The sequence below is a fragment of a genome, unplaced genomic scaffold, assembly GCF_019419815.1.
Source record: "Pyrus x bretschneideri cultivar Hongxiangsu unplaced genomic scaffold, Pyrus_bretschneideri_v1 Contig39, whole genome shotgun sequence".
Classification (NCBI taxonomy): Eukaryota; Viridiplantae; Streptophyta; class Magnoliopsida; order Rosales; family Rosaceae; genus Pyrus; species Pyrus x bretschneideri.
The window spans coordinates 3,750,346-3,770,703 of NW_025999712.1; the positions used below are offsets into that span (position 1 = coordinate 3,750,346).

At 35.9% G+C, this 20,358-nt stretch overlaps 1 protein-coding gene across 1 annotated transcript; it reads right to left on the reverse strand.

The window, feature by feature from the left end:
* Window positions 1–684: 684 nt before the first annotated feature.
* LOC103944912 (triosephosphate isomerase, cytosolic) lies at window positions 685–4,023 on the reverse strand. Its single transcript, XM_009355386.3, has 9 exons — window positions 3,811–4,023; window positions 3,402–3,477; window positions 3,126–3,249; window positions 2,955–3,039; window positions 2,716–2,848; window positions 2,412–2,506; window positions 1,587–1,665; window positions 1,020–1,102; window positions 685–925 (listed from the first exon to the last, which is right to left on the reverse strand). The coding sequence occupies exons 1-9, from the start codon at window positions 3,847–3,849 to the stop codon at window positions 875–877; spliced, it is 765 nt and encodes a 254-aa protein (XP_009353661.1). The 5' UTR covers window positions 3,850–4,023; the 3' UTR covers window positions 685–874.
* Between the last annotated feature and the right edge of the window lie 16,335 nt (window positions 4,024–20,358).

Below are 20,358 nucleotides of genomic sequence, written 5' to 3' on the forward strand. Positions count from 1 at the left end.
GTTCACTCGACGATATTTAGTAACTCAGGAGAAGTCAAATGCCAAGTGACGAAACAACCCCCGGCACAAGACCTCCGATAGTCATGCTTCAAATGAATGTTTAGGGACCGTACAAAACGGTTACTACAGGCCGCTCTTATCTACAAATGAATGATTGCAATGACAAAAGTCAACCTACATCGTGCACTCAGGCTCATTAGGTCAATGCGTTTGACATTAAGCGCACTTGAAATAAATAAACTATTGCAAACAAATTATCATATTTTTTTCGACCAGAAAAATATTCTTTTTCGATTAGCAAGTTTATGAGCGTGCACGGTTTGGTTCAAATACATGTACGCATTCTAACCAAATCTGAGATTTTACATCAAATATAAATCGCTTTAGAGTTCAATCCAAGAACCAAATCATCACTTACTTATCAGTCCAAGAGAAAAAATGAAAAGCGAAAAGAATCCCAAATGAAACCTGCAAAACCAGGTACACATAATCAGGTCTCCTTTTTAGGTTTCCACACTAGAGAAGGCAGTATTCTATGGCAGGAGAGATTCTTGTGTCCGCCCGTCGTATACCGTGACAAGACACAATGAGGTCGGAGCCGGGTGCTTGTGTGCGCGAGTGGACGACAACGTGGTCGGTCCTGAGGGACAACCCGAAAAATTTCTCTAACAATCAGGCCTTCTGTAGGAGAAAAACATTTTTTTCTACAAATTCACAATCATACTTCAACTGAAGCAAATTACATGCGTCAGAAAGGAATTGTTACTTATTACATTGAGAATGTGCTCGGCAACACAACCACAAGGTTTTCCTTATTCGCTACTGATACAACTATAAGTTTATAACTCAAAAGGCTATTTTTTTACTCTTGACCTCAATCATTCTTCTTCACTGTAGCTGATTTGATAATGTCAATGAACTCCGGCTAACCAAAGAAAATGCGCGTGAAAGAATCAGAAACCAAACTTGAAGAGAAACCAAACATATAATTGAGACGCGGCGCAGAGAAAAGTTATCACCTTGAGGGAAGCTCCGCCAACCAAAAATCCATCCACATCTGGCTGTGTTGCCAACTCCTTGCAGTTTGCTCCATTTACAGAACCTGAAGGTGATTGCATGCGATTAACAAAATTTTGCACAACCAGTAGGAATTATATCGAATCAGTCCCTCATCTCGATAATTGGTTTTATTATGTTCATTTTGTGCCACGCAGGGATAATTATCTTCACATATGACTAACAGAGTGAAGGGTGCACCTCTATTGATTCTCAGCCCAGAAGTTCAAGCAATACAAACAACAAAAATTGATTCCGGTTTATCTTGGAGAAAACAGTTTGAATTCTTGGAGATCAAAATATTTCAGATTCTGGTTTGATCTTCAGTATTCTGTTTTCTGTATTCACATATGACTAACAGAATCAAACCACTGCAATAGTCAACCACCCGCCGCACATGATAATAAGATTATTCATTTCAACACTAATGCACAACTTGATTTTATTGTGATTAGTCAGTAATTTTACACTTCTCTCCAGATAAAAGACATAGGACACACATAGTATTCATACTAATAGAAGAAGAATACCTCCATAAATGATTCTGGCTGATGCGGCGACTTCAGCACCAACATTGTCATGAAGCCATTTCCTCAATTCAAAATGGACCTGGTATAAAAATCTCTTCAGCAAACTTGATATACAAGACTTGTGTAACAAGGGAACTAACAACTGCTTTTGAGAAACAAGACTGTTTATGCTAAAATTTAACAAAATATAGAACGCCAAACACACAAAACATAAATTTTACATTCAGCTGAGGATCGAAGAATGGGATTGTAAACAAAATTGTACACAAGTGAAAAATCATATTGGAAATTGTTCATTTGTTTCCCAGGAAAAAAAACGAAATAAACCAATGGAGTTGTACTATCGTGTAAATCAGTATGACAGAACAAGCAACTGTGCAAGGAGTCTCCTCTCAAAGTTCCAAATCTGACTTCAAACAACTAGGACATGTGGCATAAATGTACTCAACAAGCTAACATAATATAGACTGATGTCCTACATAAAGGTCATCGATACTGATGTAGTGATGTTACACAAGATAGTCGGATGTATTATTTACGAATGTAACAGAGTTAGGACTGAAGAGGGCACTGGAAATCCAAATGTGACAATAACAGTTCTTGCAACATAACAATGCAACGTATTAGCATTGTAATGCATACAGCATGAGATTTTTTCTCAAAGCGCTAACATTCTCAAAAGAAAGATTGCTCTATGCATATACCCTTACAATAAAATATAAAATATAAACAGGAGTCACATCCGAGGTACAGCATACTTGCAAGAACAAGGATAACATTCACTGAAACAACAAAACATACAAGATAAAACAATGTTAAACTTACTTCCTGAGCCTGAGCAGGGCTTGCAACCTTCCCAGTTCCAATGGCCCAAACTGGCTCATAAGCCAAAACAATGTTCTCCCAGCTTGATACTTTATCTGGAAGAGAAGAAAGAGCTAATCAGCTGTCAGATATCAAGTGGATGAAGGAAAGAAAAAGTCAGAAGATGTAAACCTTGCAAACTTAGAACCCAGACAGAAGCATAAATCAGAGATCCTGGAACCAATCAGTACTACAGGAATGTCTCCGGACACCCCAAAAAATATAAGATACAAAACAATGAACATGGGAAATCTTTCTTGGTCACCTGCAATTGCTTTTGTTTGCGCGGAAACAACAGCCACTGTAGATCCTGATTCTCTCTGCTCAAGTGTCTCCCCAACACAAGCAATAACTTTTAAACCTTGAGAAAGTGCATAAGCAACCTTGTCCCCTACAAACTGGGTGTAAAAAGAGAACCACAAGTGCATAAAGGATTGTTTAAAGCTGTAATCTACCACAAGCTCGAAAGAGAAGATGCAAAGGTCGTATTGCATCAGTTGTTACCTCACTGGACTCATTTAGAATAAGTCTTCTTTCAGAGTGACCAATAATTACCCATGGAATGCCCAAATTCACAAGCATCTCCGCACTGAGCAAACAAGCAACCAATCATTTTTCGAAAATTACTTGTTCCGTAAAATTAGACAGGGTTTGATAAATAGCACACAAACATACCTAACCTCTCCGGTAAAAGCACCACCTTTCCGAACCCAACAGTTCTGTGCCGCGACATGGAAATCAGACCGCAATAAACTTTTCACTAAAGAAAGAAACACAAACGGAGGGCTCACAACAACCTCTGCAATAACAGAAAAAACCACAGCTACATCAAACATCGAAATACTTTCCCGACAAATGAGCTTTCTTTACATTGTATTTCGTAAAAAAAAGGCTACCTGTTGTTAATCAAAAAGTCGAAAACAACCAGCTAAACTAAAGTCTAAAACTTACCCACAATATCTTCTGAAGGGACTTCAGCTTCATTCAATGTAGTAACAATCTTCTTCACCTCTGCAGTTGTCCCATTCTGCAACAAATAAGCCATTGATAACATCACAATTCAGAGAAAAAAACACTTCAAGCTTTGGTGTATTTTGTTTTCTATTTTAATAAAAAAAAATGGAAAAAAAAAACCCCAGAAACCACAATGTTTGTGATACTTATCACAGATTCCAACCCAAAACACTTTTTTATCTGAAAATTCACACAAATTCGAAATCTTCAAAACTACGAAAAATCTATACAAAACGAGACATCATTCAAAACCCACCAAAATAAACCAACGTCTAAAATTGGAAGGCACTATTCAAGAACGAAAAGCACAGTAGGAAATTAGGAATCACAATAAAAAGAGACATACGCATTTCCAGTTGCCACCCACGAAGAATTTTCTGCCCATCTTTTCTTTTCTTTAACTGTGATTCTTAACAACCCCAATTGAAGATCAAGCTTCCTTGTATTACGAGTTAAAAACCTGTGTCTGGAGTCCTCTGGACTCTGGCTTTACCTTTGTATTTTGTAGTGCGACCGTGTATATAGAAGAGGCTTATTTTAGCTAAAGCCTTCTCGATTTTAATTTTATTTTGCGTAATTAAAAACTAAAAACTTTACTTTTTGAAATTCTCAGCCGTTTTACTTAAAAGCTGGTTCATGGACCCTCCCAGTATCCTATTTTCCGCCAATATTAATTTTACCCACTATTAAAAATTAAAAAAATTAAACTGTTTTTTCTTCACTTATTATTATTAATTTTTTTAACAAATAATATTATCTACACTAAAAAAGGAAGGTGTTCTAAGTCTCATTATGATCTAGCAATAATGTTGTTCAAATTTGTATATGGCGAGAATCAAACCTAAGACCTATCACTTACAAATAAAGAGGAATACCATTAAACCATAGTACTAAGTGGTCATCTAATATTATTTTTAAAATATCTAATATGTTATTTCCCAATCCACTATTATTTTTAAAAAATTGAAATGATATTTCACCAATTATGAAGTTGCTAGTTTCTTACCTTGCATCTACATTTTTTTTCCATAATTGCTTCTGTCCTAATCTTTATGCCTTTTTGCAAATTCTGTCACTCATCTCATACCTCATGTTTTAAATATTGTAAATTCATACCTCAACGTAAGATGTAGTCTGTTCAAATTTTATAGTTTTCTTGGCAATTTATAGTATTTCTTTATTTTTAATTAATAAAATATAATTTGTAGTTTATATTTGGTTTGTTGGTCACGTAGTCTAATTTTCAGCTATAGGTTTGTTGGTCAAGTCTATCTAGCGGTGGTTCCCCACCAAGTTCAATCGAGATGTTACTTGCCATTTTGGTTTCATCCTTATCAATATATAGTTATAGAGATGGACACGTTGTAATGTATTTTGTATAAGCTTGTATGGTCAACTAAAATGACACTATCTTGGTAATAATTTTAGAAAATCAATGAAAAAGGACTCACAAACCTTTATTTTAATTTCGAAAACACTCCCGAATTTTCTTTAATAAGAAGGATAAGAGGTGGTGGCAATTTCATAAAAAAGTTAATGTTACCAGTTTTATGACAAAATAATTGTCGGTGTCGTCAAACTTCAACTTATTAATGATACTCCACCGTCTACACATTTTTGTTCTTGTTATTACTAAAAGTTGCTAAAGTGTTTTTTGAAATTGATGCTATTAACATTTATGTGTTTGTTTGGCCTCACTAACCTTTCTTAGACTAGACTGGACTACCTATGAATCTAATCCTGTGTTTGGTAGGTGCTGAGATTATGTTTAATGAGACTAAAGGGACTCGTATGGACAAACTCCTTCGCTAGGAGGTCTTAGCGAGACCCCCCAAATTGAAGTGGACTGCTAAGAGCATCGCAGCCTGTCTGCTCTGCTTCGCTTCGCCAAAATTGGGTATCTTTCATTGATTGACGGCTCTTCCTCATGCGAGTTCTTAGGTCAGTTTCTTCTCTTATCTCTCTGTTTTCTTGGATCGATTGGCTGATCTCTCCATTTTTAGGGTTTGATTATGGGCTATCTTCTTTATCTGCTTCTTCTGTTGCGATTGGCCGACCCCAAATTCCATTGGTGTAGTCAAACTAAGATTTTAAAGGATTTTAAAAGTGATTGATTTGATAGGATTAAAGAGGATTAAAGACTCCTACAAAATTCATATGGATTTTTAAAGAATTTGAATGGATTGTGGTGGAAGGATTTGAAATCCTAAGGGGTGAGGTTGGATTCTTTTTAGTATTGGTTATATATACTTTTGGCTCTCAAATCCCACAAAATCCACAACTTATTTGAAATCCTCCAAAATTTTAATTTTTTTAATACGCTTAGATTTAGATGGATTTTAAAATCCTTTAAAATCTTTTAATTGACTACACCTAGATTTTAAAGGATTCTAAAATCCTTTAATTGACTACACCTAGATTTGAATGGATTCTAAAATCCTTTAAAATCTTTTAATTGACTACATTAGGATTTTAAAGTCTTTTAAAATCCTTTCAAATCCAAGTTTGACTACACCCCCCTTAGTTTATCAATTCTTTGTTTGGTGTGTACTGGATACTTTGTTTTCCAATTTGTCAATTTCAATGGTTTTATTGCTTTTTATTTAAATTTTAATTTATGGGTATTCTTTCTTTAGAAGAATTATTGTTCAGGGATGAATCTTACTTTAACTAAATTATGATAACAGATGAATCCCATAAATATTGAAAAGATCGATGTAAATTTTCAGAAGAACCAATGAAGCACTGATCACTGATCTTGACCAAAAACCAAAACTTTGAGTTAAACGCCAACCAAAGAGTAAACTCATTTAGTTTGCTGGGGAATTGGGTGTTGAAAACTGTGGTTCGAAATTTTGATGTTGGTTTCAAAATTTTCTTTTTTATTTTCAATATCTTGATATTATGAAGATTGGTTGGATCGCAATCTGTTTTGATTAAAGTAGTGCCTGTATCATGCACTATGAAGTTGAATTTAATTGAAAATCACTGAATATTGTTGTAAGGTGCTTTAGTACTTTCAAATACTTGTTGTTTATGTGTGGATGGTGAGAATAAAAGAAGCACACAAAGTTCATGTGTAGTTGATGGAAGTTCTGATAAAAAAGTCCAAAGCTTTTGTTGATGCTTTGCCCTCATGGTAGCTTAACAACTCTGCTGAACAAAGCACTGCCAAGATAAAGATTGAGGACGATGATCAACTATTTCAGAACAAATAGTCAAATTCTCATCTGGATTTCGCCAATTTTGCAGGAGAGAGAGGATAAAGAAAGTGGTGTTTGTACTAGATGTGAAGTTCTTTATTTATTTTTATTTTTTTAATTTTTAGATTTTCCTTTTTTAAAACAACAAGTGTGGATTAAAATGTGAATTAAAAATGATAAGAAAATTAATTTGGGTCCTAGAAATATTTTAGTCCATAATTTAATCCGACACTGTACCAAACACTTGACTATTCTTATCCTGCTTAGTCCAAGCCAAGCATGTCCAGCTTAGTCCCTGAGGCTAATCTAGTCCGAGATAGTCCAGCGCAACAAACGCACCCTTAAGTGACAAATCCCTAGTATACCATATTTGATCAATTTCTTTTTGTATATATATATTTTTCATTTCTTACCATATATTTTGTATACCTTTTTATATTAATCTTGTTATGTTCATTTTGTTTTGAATATGATAAATGCAAAGAAGCAAAATCAAATATACTTTAATTTTTTGCTTCAATTTCTTTCATATTTATGCATAAAAAAAAATCCTTCTATATCAGATTTGTTTTTTAAATTTCGTATTATTCTAAGGCTGGATACAATGTATAAAGAAAAAACATTCCCATATATTCATAAATACTATATTGAGTTATTGAAATAAAGGAAAAAAGAAAATTTGCACGAGGCTGTAGAAAAAATATATCATATTAAGAAATGTTACATTTTTGTTCATTCATAATTTTATAGCCATAGTTGTCGATGCCTAACTCATGGTAATCCATCCAACATTGTTATACACCCACCGGTATGCTTTAAATAATAAAATTTTATTATTAATAAATTCAAACATGTGTAACATATAACATTTTTGTTCATTCTTGTTGTAACTGCTTTTCGGATCGATACATTGTTCCTTCCAGGCTTTTATAACACTGCACAAAAATGTTAACGCGTGAGTTAGTTTTTATGGAAAGCAGTTACACATATTCAACAATTGCATATGTAAATTGACAAAATCGACACGCTCTCTTTAATATTGGGAAGGCTTACGATTGTATCGGGATCTCACTTGTATTGGAGAGTGTATGAACAACTATGTCACTATTTGCGCTCACAAAACATGTATACTTGCTGAAAAACTTTAAAATAAAGGAGAACTTACCGTTGTGTGTATGTGTGTGTATGCCATATTTGTATTAGAGAGTGAGTCAGTTTGATGTGTCCAAATTGTGTGACCCAAATACAATAAATGTGTATTAGTACTTGTTTCATACCTTGTCAACATGACCAAATTAATGTCTTGGTCTCTGGGCTGCTGCGGTTTACGATGTAGTAAACCTATGTGGACGACAACCAATTTGATCGTGTATCTTTCACCACAGATGGTTGCATCATGTCAAGTATTTGATTATTTTTGTCATCATAGACGATCTCAGCATGCGATTTGGATGATTCATCTGGCAATGTATTCAGGTCAAAGCCATCGTCGAGTGATATGTCAACGAAAACTGTTAAGCAAAAATTGAAAACACATTAGAGTCAATAAGGATCGTTAACTTGCTCTTACAATGACTATAAAATTATTTTTGTCATTAGACGTGAGAGAAAGTGATAAAATTTCAATTAAGATTGCTAGATGTGATTGTGATGTAAAATGGTTAGCTTTATTGAAAGTGTATTAGTACTTGTTTCATACCGTGCCAACGTGACCAAAAGTCAGTCTCGGGGTTGTTACGAGTTACGGTGTAGTAAACCCGCGTTGAAGGCAACAAATCTGATCGTGTATCTTGATCCTCCATGGCCGGCGGCTGATCTTTGTATGCCATTGCTGGTAGTTGATCTTGATTTGGCAGGATTGGTGGACAATCTTGTTCCACCACAGATGGTTGCGTCTTGTCTGTTGCATTTTGTCATTAGACAGGAGAGAAAGTGATAAAATTAAGATTTGATATATGTGATTTCAGGTAGACCGTCACGTTTGTTGGCACAAAAGTAAAAGGAAAGTGTTATTCACACTCATTTTGATATTTTATACACTGCTATTAATTTTTGTCAATTGATCTTCTTCAATTTATTTGATTCTTTAATTCATTTTGATCTTTTCTTATTTTAATTTCGAAAATTGTTCATGAGTTTTCTTTAATAAAAAGGATAAGAGGTGACGCGTCGTTGTCAAACTTCAACTTATTTATGATACTCCATTGCCTACTTATTGCTGTCCTCTTTATTACTAGAAGTTGCTTAAGTGTTTTTTGAAATTGATGCTATTATACAAATATGGTAAACATTTAAGTGACAAATCCCTAGTATACAATATTTGAGCAATTTCCTTTAGTGTATTTTCCTTTTTTTCATTTCTTACCATATATTATGTTTATCTTTTTATATTAATCCTGTTATGTTAATTTTGTTTTGAATATGATAATGCAAAGAAGCAAAATCTCATATACTTTATTTTTTGCTTCAATTTCTTCCATATTTAGGGACATTTTTTTTAATATGACAACTCCAAAGAAGCAAAATCTCATATACTTTATTTTTTGCTTCAATTTTTCCCATATTTATGGATATTTTGTTTTGAATATGATAAATGCAGAGAAGCAAATTCTCATATACCTTATTTTTTGCTTCAATTTCTTTCACATTTATGGATAGAAAAAAATCGTTCTATATCAAACTTATTTCTTAAATTTATAATTATCCATATAATTATCAAAACAAAAAAAATTGCTATGTTGATCAAATATATGAGGTAGTGTATGGAGTACGGACCAGTATGTATGTTGATTTATATTTTAAGGCTGCATACAATGTACAAAGAAAAACATTCCCATATATTCATAAACCCACCAATATGCTTAAATAATGAAATTTTTTTTTTACTAATTTCAAACACAGTTTTACATATAATAAAATTTCAAAGGTACAATTGTTCATTTTTGTTGTATATGCTTGCCCTTAACGTACTTCTAGACAGAATTTTTGGAGAAATGCAGTATTCCGAGGTAGTCTTTCACAGACTTTTCGGATCGATACGTTGTTCCTTCCGGGCTTCTATAAAAATGCACAAAAATGTGAAGGCATGAGTTAGTTTTTACGAAAAAGCAGTTATACACATTCAACAATTGCACATATGATTGACAATATAACATCTGATAAAATATACAATGAAAAAGTAACTGTACGCACAAAATTGACGCACTCACTAATATTGATAGGAGAAACTTACAATTATATGTGTGCCTTATTTGTATGAGAGAGTGTATGAATAACTATATTCCTATTTGTGCACTTTAAAAAAAAAAAATCTACTATTGTATATATAGCACTTGTTTCATACCTTGTCAATGCGACCAAAAGTCTTTGTCTCTGGGTTGTCGTGGGTTACGGAGTAGTAAACCCAGGTAGACGGCAACCAATTTGGTTGCGCTAGTGGTTGATGTTTGTTTGCCATTTCTAGTCGTCGACCTTGATTCGCCACAATTGGTGGTTGTTCTTGTTCCACCACATATGATTGCATCATTTCGGGTGTTTGATTATTATTTTCCCCATCTCTATTCAGGTTAAAGTGATCGTTCAGTGATATGCCAACGAAAACTGTGTAGTAAAATTTGAAAACGTATCAAAGTCAATAAAAACCATTAACGTGCTCTTACAACGATTATGAACATTAATTTTGTCTTTAGACGTGAGATAAAGTAATAAAATTTCAATTTTTTATTTAAACCAAAATTTCAATTAAGTTTGCTAGATGTGATTCATGTGATGTAAAACGGTTAGCTTTCTTGAGTTTTGTACCTTCCATGTACATGTTATGTTTGTTGGCACAATTTAACGTCAGTGTGCGTTACCAACTATGATGAAGCTACATGCACAGTATGTACTGTGGCAGTTACTTATTCATAAATAAATAAATGGTGGGAACAATAAAATAAGAAAAGAATAAAAACGATATAAAAATTTGTTTTAATTCTACAAAATAAAAATAAATTTAGGAAAGTATTCTTCACTATATTGTTGTTTCTGTTCCTTATTTCTTTATGAAAAGTGAGATTACCTTAATTTTATACTTTCTTTTTTAGTTTGATTATTAATTCTTTTGATTAATCTAAAGTACCTATTAATAAAATTCTTTGTGTCAACCAAAGGAAGGTAGAAAGACCAAATTAACCACAAAAACAAAACTAAATAAAATAAACAAAACAAAAGCTATGGGCAATATAGTAAATTAAACACAATTTTTTTTTCAAAGTCTCACAACCAGGAAACCATATAAGTTTCCTATTTTCTCTTCTACGTCTTCCTTCCAAATAAAATAAATATTTAATGACGAAATAGTTATCCAGGAAATTGTCGCTAAAGATATTAATAGCCCTTCAGTGACAAAAAATTGTTTGAAGATTTTCACAAAAAAAAATTATTTTTGTAAATTTTATTTTCTCCTTGAAGTTTTATTTTAAAATTTTTAATAAGCACATAGATATCATGTGTCACATCCCGGCCCGGGACGGACCACTTCCCGGGCCCGCTCCACCACCGTAGCACGATTTTGTCCGCTTTGGGCCCCGACCACGCCCTCACGGTTTTGTTTTTGGGAACTCACACGAGAACTTCCCGATGGGTCACCCATCCTAGGAGTGCTCTCGCGCGCTACTCACTTAACTTCGGAGTTCCTACGGAACCCGAAGCCAGTGAGCTCCCAAAAGGCCTCGTGCTAGGTAGGGATGGGAATATACATTTAAGGATCACCCCTGGGCGATGTGGGATGTCACAATCCACCCCCCTTAGGGGCCCGACGTCCTCGTCGGCACATACGCGACCAGGGTTAGGCTCTGATACCAAATTGTCACATCCCGGCCCGGGACGGACCACTTCCCGGGCCCGCTCCACCACCGTAGCACGATATTGTCCGCTTTGGGCCCCGACCACGCCCTCACGGTTTTGTTTTTGGGAACTCACACGAGAACTTCCCGATGGGTCACCCATCCTGGGAGTGCTCTCGCGCGCTACTCACTTAACTTCGGAGTTCCTACGGAACCCGAAGCCAGTGAGCTCCCAAAAGGCCTTGTGCTAGGTAGGGATGGGAATATACATTTAAGGATCACCCCTGGGCGATGTGGGATGTCACATCATGGGTACATTTATTATTATTTTTTTATCAAAGTGTACAATTGTTAGTAATAATAATAGTTCGGATTCATAGAAAAGAGAAATTGCTCGACTTTAAGAAACAAAAGAAAATATCTTCAAATTTTCGAACAAACAAACACATTAAATTAAAGTTTGGGCAAGCTCGATTTGATTCATCATGATTTCGTTGTGGAGGAAATTAAAAAGAAATCTCTTTTTAATATTTGGGTTATAGTTCATTATACCTCTATTCAAACTTTTTCTTCCAGCTGTATTCAATGTTGTCGCCATTCTCTTGGTCGACAAAAATGAAGACCTGATATTGGTGATTTAAGATACTGCATAGCCTACAGTAATCTACAAAAAAAAAAAGAAAAAAAAAAGGATTTTCCCCAGTTCTATATAATGTATGATGGTCTTCATGATATTTATATACGAAAGATAATTAAACATGGGTGATTTAGGAAAACAAGGGGCGCCACTTCAAATCTGGTTTTCGAGGTTTTTGGTAAATCTATTATGGTACAGATTTTTTTTCCAGCATGACTTTTTTTGGCCGTTACTTAACACTTTGGGATTTGACTCGTCTGATGTCGGTTTCCTCCACCAATAGCTACTTTTGATATTATCTATCACTGTGTACTTTTTTCTTATTTTTATACAATGACAATGTCATTTTTGGCTTCTTTGTCGTGGATACTAATTTCATCCAAATGCCTTATAAAGTTTGTCTTAATGCTCATAGAAATATTTATGAAAATAATATATTTTCAATTTTAACAAAAAAATGGGTGTTCGAGTGAATGAGGCGAAACCGAGTTTATGGAAAACGAGACGAGCTTCGTGCACGTAAAACGAAGCAGCTTCGTAAACAGAAGACGGGTCGGACTTCTGGCATGCAAACAATGCAGGCTTGCCACATAAAAAAAAAAGGGTGGGCTCTGCACATGAAAATGAGGCGGGATTTGTCGTGCAACCCGAGGCCGACCCCAATGCATGAAAAATGACACGATTTTCGCACACAAAAAACAAGGCGGGCTTCTGGCACAAAAAATAAGGTTGACTCCGCGCATGCAAAATAAGGCATGTAAAACGAGGCAAAATCATTTGAAAACAAGGATATAAATATAAATCTAAATATATTTTAATCTAAATAAAATAAGGTAGGCAGAAAAAAAATTCAATAGAAAAAGAAAAAAAATAAAAAATAAAAATGATATGATCGGTAATTCACTAGTCCACGAACACCGTCCCTAACAAGGTAGCAACTTCACCTCATACAAGTCGTTGCATCATATTGATCCCCCTTTTCAAATTTTTGTTTTGTTTTGTTTTTTTAAATTCTTGTTCATTTTTCTTTTGTTTCTCTTATCATAACAATAAACTATCATATTCATGTTTTTCAAAATATATTTTTACATGCAAAATTTATTATAATTCAAGCTTAAAAAGTTGTAGTCAACGATTTAAAATCTAAATTTAAAGATATTTGAATTTAATAGTGGTTACTCAAATAAAGTAAATAAATTGGAATAGGGAAAGATTGGTACCACGCTACCAATTCTCACGCAGTCATACTTAAATCGTCGTTCAATCTATTTATTTTCACCTTCGCCGCACCATGAAGTTTCGAAAATTAAGGTAAGACTTTCCGGTGAGATTCTTAAGGGTAGAGCCCTATTTGACAATGTTTTGGACCTCACTACTATATTTTTCACTTGTTTTTTTAGTTTCGGCTTAAATATTCTACTAAATATACATTTGTTGCTCAATAAATCATAAAACTGCTTCCAAATGCCTTACAAAGTTTTCCTTAATGCTCACGGGAAATATTTCACGAAAATAAAAAATTTGCATTTTTCACAAAAAACGTGGGTAACTCACGGTTTTTAGTCGGTTTTAAAAATTCGTACTTAAACCATTGATCAATATATTATTTTCTCCTTCACCTCACTGTGAAGTTTTGAAAATTAATGTAAGTGACACACCCCGATCAAGATTAGGGCATGCTGGCCGTCACGTGGAAGTGACGTAACCATGTGCACAGTGCGGAAGCTAATAAAATAGTAATGTAAAAAGTACGAATAAATAAAAACTAGCATCCATAAGGTAATAGAAACAAGTGCTAGCGTAAGTGAGACACAAGTTCAGAGCATAAAGCTTAACGCAGTCCAAATAAAAAAAAAAAAACGGCGCAACAACAGTACACCCGAAGGTGGCCCTACGCTGGTGATCGTCTGTCAGAAATGCCGGGAAAGCCCTCTGGGAAACCACCAAACCTGCTAGACAACTAGAACCTAGAGGGGCGCAAAACAAAAGCGTGAGTGGGCAAAAACAAAGCTTTTCGAAAACCATTTAACAAATAAGTTCTAACCCTTCGCCGTAAAACCTGTATACTTCCCAGAAAATAAACATATGTACATATATATATATATATATATATATATATATATATACCAATCATGTTTTAGGATATGCCATGCCAAATCTCACAATGAAATGCAAGTGCTCAGGTGAAAATCATACCAATATCATATAGTCTGGCAGCCGGAGTCACCTAACGTGACCTGTACGGCTGAATCTAGAGCTCAAATCTCAGTAACTAACTAAACCTGCCCACGAGTCGGAACCACCTAAAGTGGTCTGTACGACTGATGCGAGAATTATACGCACACAAATTAAACCCTCTTTTTATCAATTGTAGTAAGTACGTAAGTAGGGATCGTTCTGGACCAGGGATTAGGAGGGATTGTTAATCACTTGGATTTGACTCAAAAACGTAAAAAAACAATATAAAACACTATACTAGACTCAAAGAATGCAAAACTAAACTTTAAAACACCAAAACAAACCAAAAGACTCAAACAGCACCCAAAACACTCAAAACTGCCTTAAAAACACTTTCTGGGCAGTTTTGAGCACTTTGAGTACTTTGGACGAATTTGGGTAACAAATTGAATCAAAACACTTATAAACACAAACCAAAACACTTTCTAACTAATTTGAACAATACAAAGACTCAAAGGACTCAAAACAAGTTCAAAAGACTCAAAACTGCCTAAAAACACTAACTAGGCAGTTTCTGACCTTAAACCCAAATTTGGACGAAATTAAGTTGTAACTTGACTCAAGACTCTTAAAAACACAAACTAAATTGATTTCTAACTAATTTGGACATTAAAGTAAGGGGGGATTGAGTTTTGGACGAAATTACACTAATTGCACAGATTCTAATTAAAAACAGAATGTAAATATGAATGTGATGGATTTGAATGGATGGGATGACTAGCTAAGGGGTTCATCTCCACACATGTTACACTTGCATAATAAAAAGATTTCCAATTGCATTTCAATAAACCATGAATTCTCAACGCCCCGGGTTAATTAGGTCCGCTTAAATTAACCGTCAAGTTTTCCTTAAGTTAATGAATTGGATGATTGCATACGACAACCCAAAGCATTCCTCACAAGTTCCCTACATGAATTGCATAATAGAGATACAAGCAAGAATCATTAAGCAACATGAAAACTATAAGTGTTGACGAGGCATTCGTTACTATGATTGCATGAAACTTATGCCAAGAATATGTTTAACGCGATTGTTTATAAGCAACCTCCACTACTTGTGAATATAAGTTCATAACTATTACATGAAACTCACTTATATTCTAGCGTCAAATTCATGCATGAAAATTAAGCGTGTACTCTCAATAAACATACATAAATAAGTTATCAATCAAACAGTTAAACAAATTGAATCCACAACTTATGAAACGCAATTAGAAGTAATCAAATCAAAATGCAAGCATAAACATATATTTCGAATCCCCCCCTAGCCAAGGGGGGGGTTTAGTTCCTCATACGTACAAAACAAAGAGAATTGAAATTAAACATTGGAATCGAGGAAAAGAAACACCTAAACATTCCAACAACTCAAACTTGAATTGTATGAACGTTTAGGCACTCTTCTCCTCCTCTTCGTTGTAGCACAAGGTCTAAGGATAGGTTTGGAGGGATGGGGAGTTATGGATGGTGTAGAATGATGTGTTTAGGATAGGGATGAATGTAGGGGACCTCAAGGCTTCTTTTTGGGCAGAAAATATGAAGAATGGTGAAGTATGGATGTGTTATAGAGAGGGGATGAATTTCTGGCGTGAATGGTGAATGAATTGTGTATGAATGGAATGAGATGAGAATGAGTGGGAATGAATGCTTATTTATAGGCGAAATGGGGGGGAATGTGGCTGCATGTTTGAATGATTAAAGGGACATGTGAGGGTGCAATGATGAAGGAATAATCTGAAATGGGAGAGCATGTGGGTGGAAATGCATGTGGGTTAAAGTGGAATGATGATGGGAGATGCATGTGGCTGATTTATGCATGTGATTAAAGGGAGTGCATGTGCAATGGTTATAGGAAAGGTTTAAATGTCCTAGAACTAAAGGGAACAAGGTTCCAACACTTTGGTCTTCAATTAGGTCTTCAATTTCGTCCAACACTTTGGCTCCAAGCATAAGCTATCCATCCTTAGCCCAAAAGTGCTCCAAAAGTCTCCAAAATGCATCTTTTTGCTCCTTTAGCCCTTTGGACCTACAAACACACGAAAATAGCTTAAAGTACTAAAATAACTAAAGAAACATAACGTAAATGCACGAGAACAAGCCATTTAAGTCGCATGAATATGCTCCTATCAAATACCCCCACACTTATCTTTTGCTAGTCCTCGAGCAAAACAAAACAAAAACAAATAAACAAAACGACACTAAACACGTAAAACACAACCTAAACCTTCCAACAACCGTCTTAGGGATTTCCAATGCACATGACATGTTAAAAATCATCATTCTCACAGATTTTAGTCATCTTCACACTTAAGTACATTCTTAATCATAGTCACCACATACTATTTCACAATTAAGCATTTAAAACCATGTTTTGAATGTAGTAACATGCCTTAGAGAATTTGCTCAATTCCTTACAAGATATGCACTCGATTTTCACTCAGATTTTCTAACTACACACCCTAATCTAGTCATATGTGTGAAGATTAATGAAAACGAACACTCACATATATATATCACGAAGAGAGCAATTTCCGGAGTTAATAAGCATGTTTAGATATGATCTCATGAATGGAATGCTACTACTTAGATGCGAGAACCAGTGACACCATATGCTCATACCAAATTCAAACTCCACAAATTGAAACACATAACACTCAAGATAGAAGTTAAGGGTTGTAATGGGGCTTGGGGTGTTGGTTAACAAGGAAAGGATAGGGAAAACAAACGTTCTTCAAGCAATAGTAAGCAAAGCAATGAAATTGAGACTTAGAATTCACTTAGATTGCAGAAATTAACTTTAAAACACAAGGGAAAGATTTAGACAACTCCTTAGGGCCGAATTCATTGTTTTGGACCCTTACTTCAACAAACAATACTTTGGAACTCTTTTTCTCAACTTTTCAACTTTTTCTTCATTCATTTTTTTTTTCTTTTTCCACGAATATTTTTTTTTTTTTTTTTTTTTTTCGTGCCTATAGCACACAATTCCTCATGAAAAACACTTCCCCCACACTTGTTTTCTGCCAACATAAATCAAAAGGACTTCAATTTGAATCATGCTTTGCTATGCTTCAAGAACAAGGGTGTGGATAGTCCTAATCTAGGCTAGGTGAGGAAAACATGAGTTAACAAATAATGACGGCTAACAAGGCTCAATGGGGTTAAAAACCTACAAAACATAATGACACAGGGCACACGGCTTTTTGGCTAAGGTGGTGGTCACTACACAACTTCATCTTGAATGTGTGTTATGCAAATCAATAACATGCTTTGAATGAAATGGATATAAGTTCTAGCATTTAGTTCTATCATGATACAATTGCATTCTAAGTAGCAACCAAGCAAGGAATAATGAGATCATGCAACAACTTTAGAAAACAAAGAATCACAGAAAATAACTCTCCAAAGAACATTTAGGCTCAAGTCTCACAAGGTTGTAGCGTTTGTTTGAGTTCCTTCCTTCAAGCATGTTACAAAAACAATTTTTTTCTTTTATGATTGCATGTGAAGTCATACACTATAACCATAACCAAGCATATACCAAGAGTAAATCAAACTTTTCTCTATGTTCATAACTCTTTTTAACAGTCATGCAATTACAAACCAAATCCTTATCGTTGTGTTGGAAGGTACCCTAAGACACAAACACACAAAAACGACTCAAAACACTCTTTTTAGGCTTTTCAAAACATGTTTTTCAAATTTTTATGTGATTTTCGGAGTTATAAAAACAAAACATATTAAAACACTCTAAAACATCTTAAAAACACCTTAAAACAGCAAGGAACAACATTTGAAGTTATGGGTGATAAAACCCCACGAATTTGCATCAAATATACTTAGTTACCCCCCCACACTTAAATCACACATTGTCCTCAATGTTTTAAGCATAGATTTACATAAAACATAAGTAAACACACAAACAGCAACTAAACATACTAAACATGGCAGAATGTAACTAACAAAGAGAAGAGTTTAGGGACGCAAATCTGGAATTGGAGTGCTTTCTCGGTCTTCCTTTGTTGAATGCATGGATTGATCTTGGTGATTCCACAGGCTTACTCTTGAACTGGGCTGGAGGATTCTTTTTGGTCTCCTCCACACGTTGATTTTCCTTTGTGCTACTCTTGAACTGAGCAGCAGGATTCTTTTGGTCTCCCCCGAAGGTCTGAGCTTCCTCCTTTTTTTCTGTTTCTTTGTTCAATCTCTCTAATTCGTATTGAAGAGGGTTAGAGGATAGCTCAGCATACGCAGTTGTAGCTTGTCTCCACATGCTTCAATGTATCATTTTCACTTGCCTTACTTGCTCCCCTTTGCAGAAGTGGTCCCTTCTCTGGAAGTGTATCAACCGTTGAAGATGACTACTCGAGAGCAACGCTAGGTAAGCAATCAGGGAAGGGATTCCAGGCAGTTGGTTCCAGATCGGAAGACTGACTCCAAGTGCCGGCTGATTGCTTCTTTCACTTTGCCATGCGAGTAAGAACAAGGACAAAGAAAAGGACAGGGAAAGAGCATGATATGAGATACTTTTGCTTTTGACCTTGATGATATGAGATACCTTTGCTTTTGAAGAAGCGGTGAATGAATCAGCACATGCTTCCATCTACCGTTTCCTCCTGGGTCATCTGTACTCCAGGCATCTGGTATCATCTTTGGGGAAGAAGAAAGAATGGAGTATTTCGAAAGGCTTTGCTGGGAGTGCGCCCTCAGAGGTGAGGAAGAGTTGGGCATTTTCTTCAGGTTTGCCTTGCCATAAAAGATGACGGTCGACATATATAGGGATTTCCCAATAGCAAGTGGTGGTATTGTTCTTTTACCCTTGTCGACAAACGTTTTGATCCCGCAAATCCGGCTTTTTGAAATAGTGACGCCTCTTCGATTTCTGAACGACGCCTCTTCGATTTCTGAGCAGGCGCCCCTTCGATTTCTGAGCGACGCCCCTTCGCTTTCTGAACGACACGTAGTAGTGCGGATGCGGCTCTTTTGACAAAGCTGCATCCGTTTTCTGAAAAGTAGAGAAAGCGTCGTCGAACTTTGCGTTTGTCGGCTAAAGATGTGTAGTTACGATGATGGCCTCCACGTGTTTTCACTTTGTCAGAGATCTTTTGATAAAGTGAACGCGTTTTCTGAAAAGCTGAGAGATCGTCGCCGAACTTTGCGCAGGAAATTCCGGCTTTTTGAATTGGTGGACGCGTCGCCTTGGCTTTTTATAGAGCTACCGATCACCTCAAACATACACACTCTGAAGACTGCCCATTTTTGAAAATTGTCTCCGGCCCTTTGAAATTTAACTCCATCCACCCCTTCTCTTAAACACCTTTGAAAAATGGCAAACCCATCGAACCTTAACTTGGAATTGAGTCTCAGCAGTGATACGGGCGCGCCGCGTCAAGGTAACGTATGGCGCCCTTCTTTCTTATCTTCTAACGGTCCTCTTACAGGTGAAGACTCCGTGATGCAGGATGCCACAACAGCTACAATAGTAGCTAGGAACCTCCTCACTCCCAAAGATAGTCAGCTGCTTTCAGGACGGTCCGATGAGTTGGCCGTTCAAGAATCCCTCTCACTTAGTGTTCAGTGTGCGAGCTCTGTGTCCAACATGGGCCAACGCCTGCTTGCTCGGTCCCGTCAAGTGGAATCATTGATGGCAGAGGTGGAAAATCTTAAGCAGGAGATCAAACAGCTTAAGTACGAGAATAGAAGTTTGCATGTGCTTGCAAATAACTATTCGTCGGGCATGAAGAGGAAGCTTGATGAGCTACAAGAATCTCAAGGTCGCGTTCAAAGTGACCGTCAAAGGCTTGCGTCTTTCTTCCAGAGGCACCTTTTTCCTGGATCATCTAGCGTTCCACCCAGTATTGAGGCCTGGAATGCTCTAGCTCCGATGCCTCCCGCTCCGATGCCTTCCGCTCCGATGCCTTCTGCTCCGACGCCTCCCGCTCCGAGAGTTTCGCCACGTAGTGGGTCTTCACGTAAACTACCTTTGTGAAGGC

Coding starts and splice junctions, on each gene's coding strand:
- LOC103944912 (XM_009355386.3), bottom strand. CDS start 3,849: ATGGGCAGAAAATTCTTCGTGGGTGGCAACTGGAAATGC. Junction 3,478..3,810: donor TGGGTGGCAACTGGAAATGC/GTATGTCTCTTT, acceptor TATTTGTTGCAG/AATGGGACAACTGCAGAGGT. Junction 1,666..2,411: donor GCCCTGCTCAGGCTCAGGAA/GTAAGTTTAACA, acceptor TTTTTATACCAG/GTCCATTTTGAATTGAGGAA.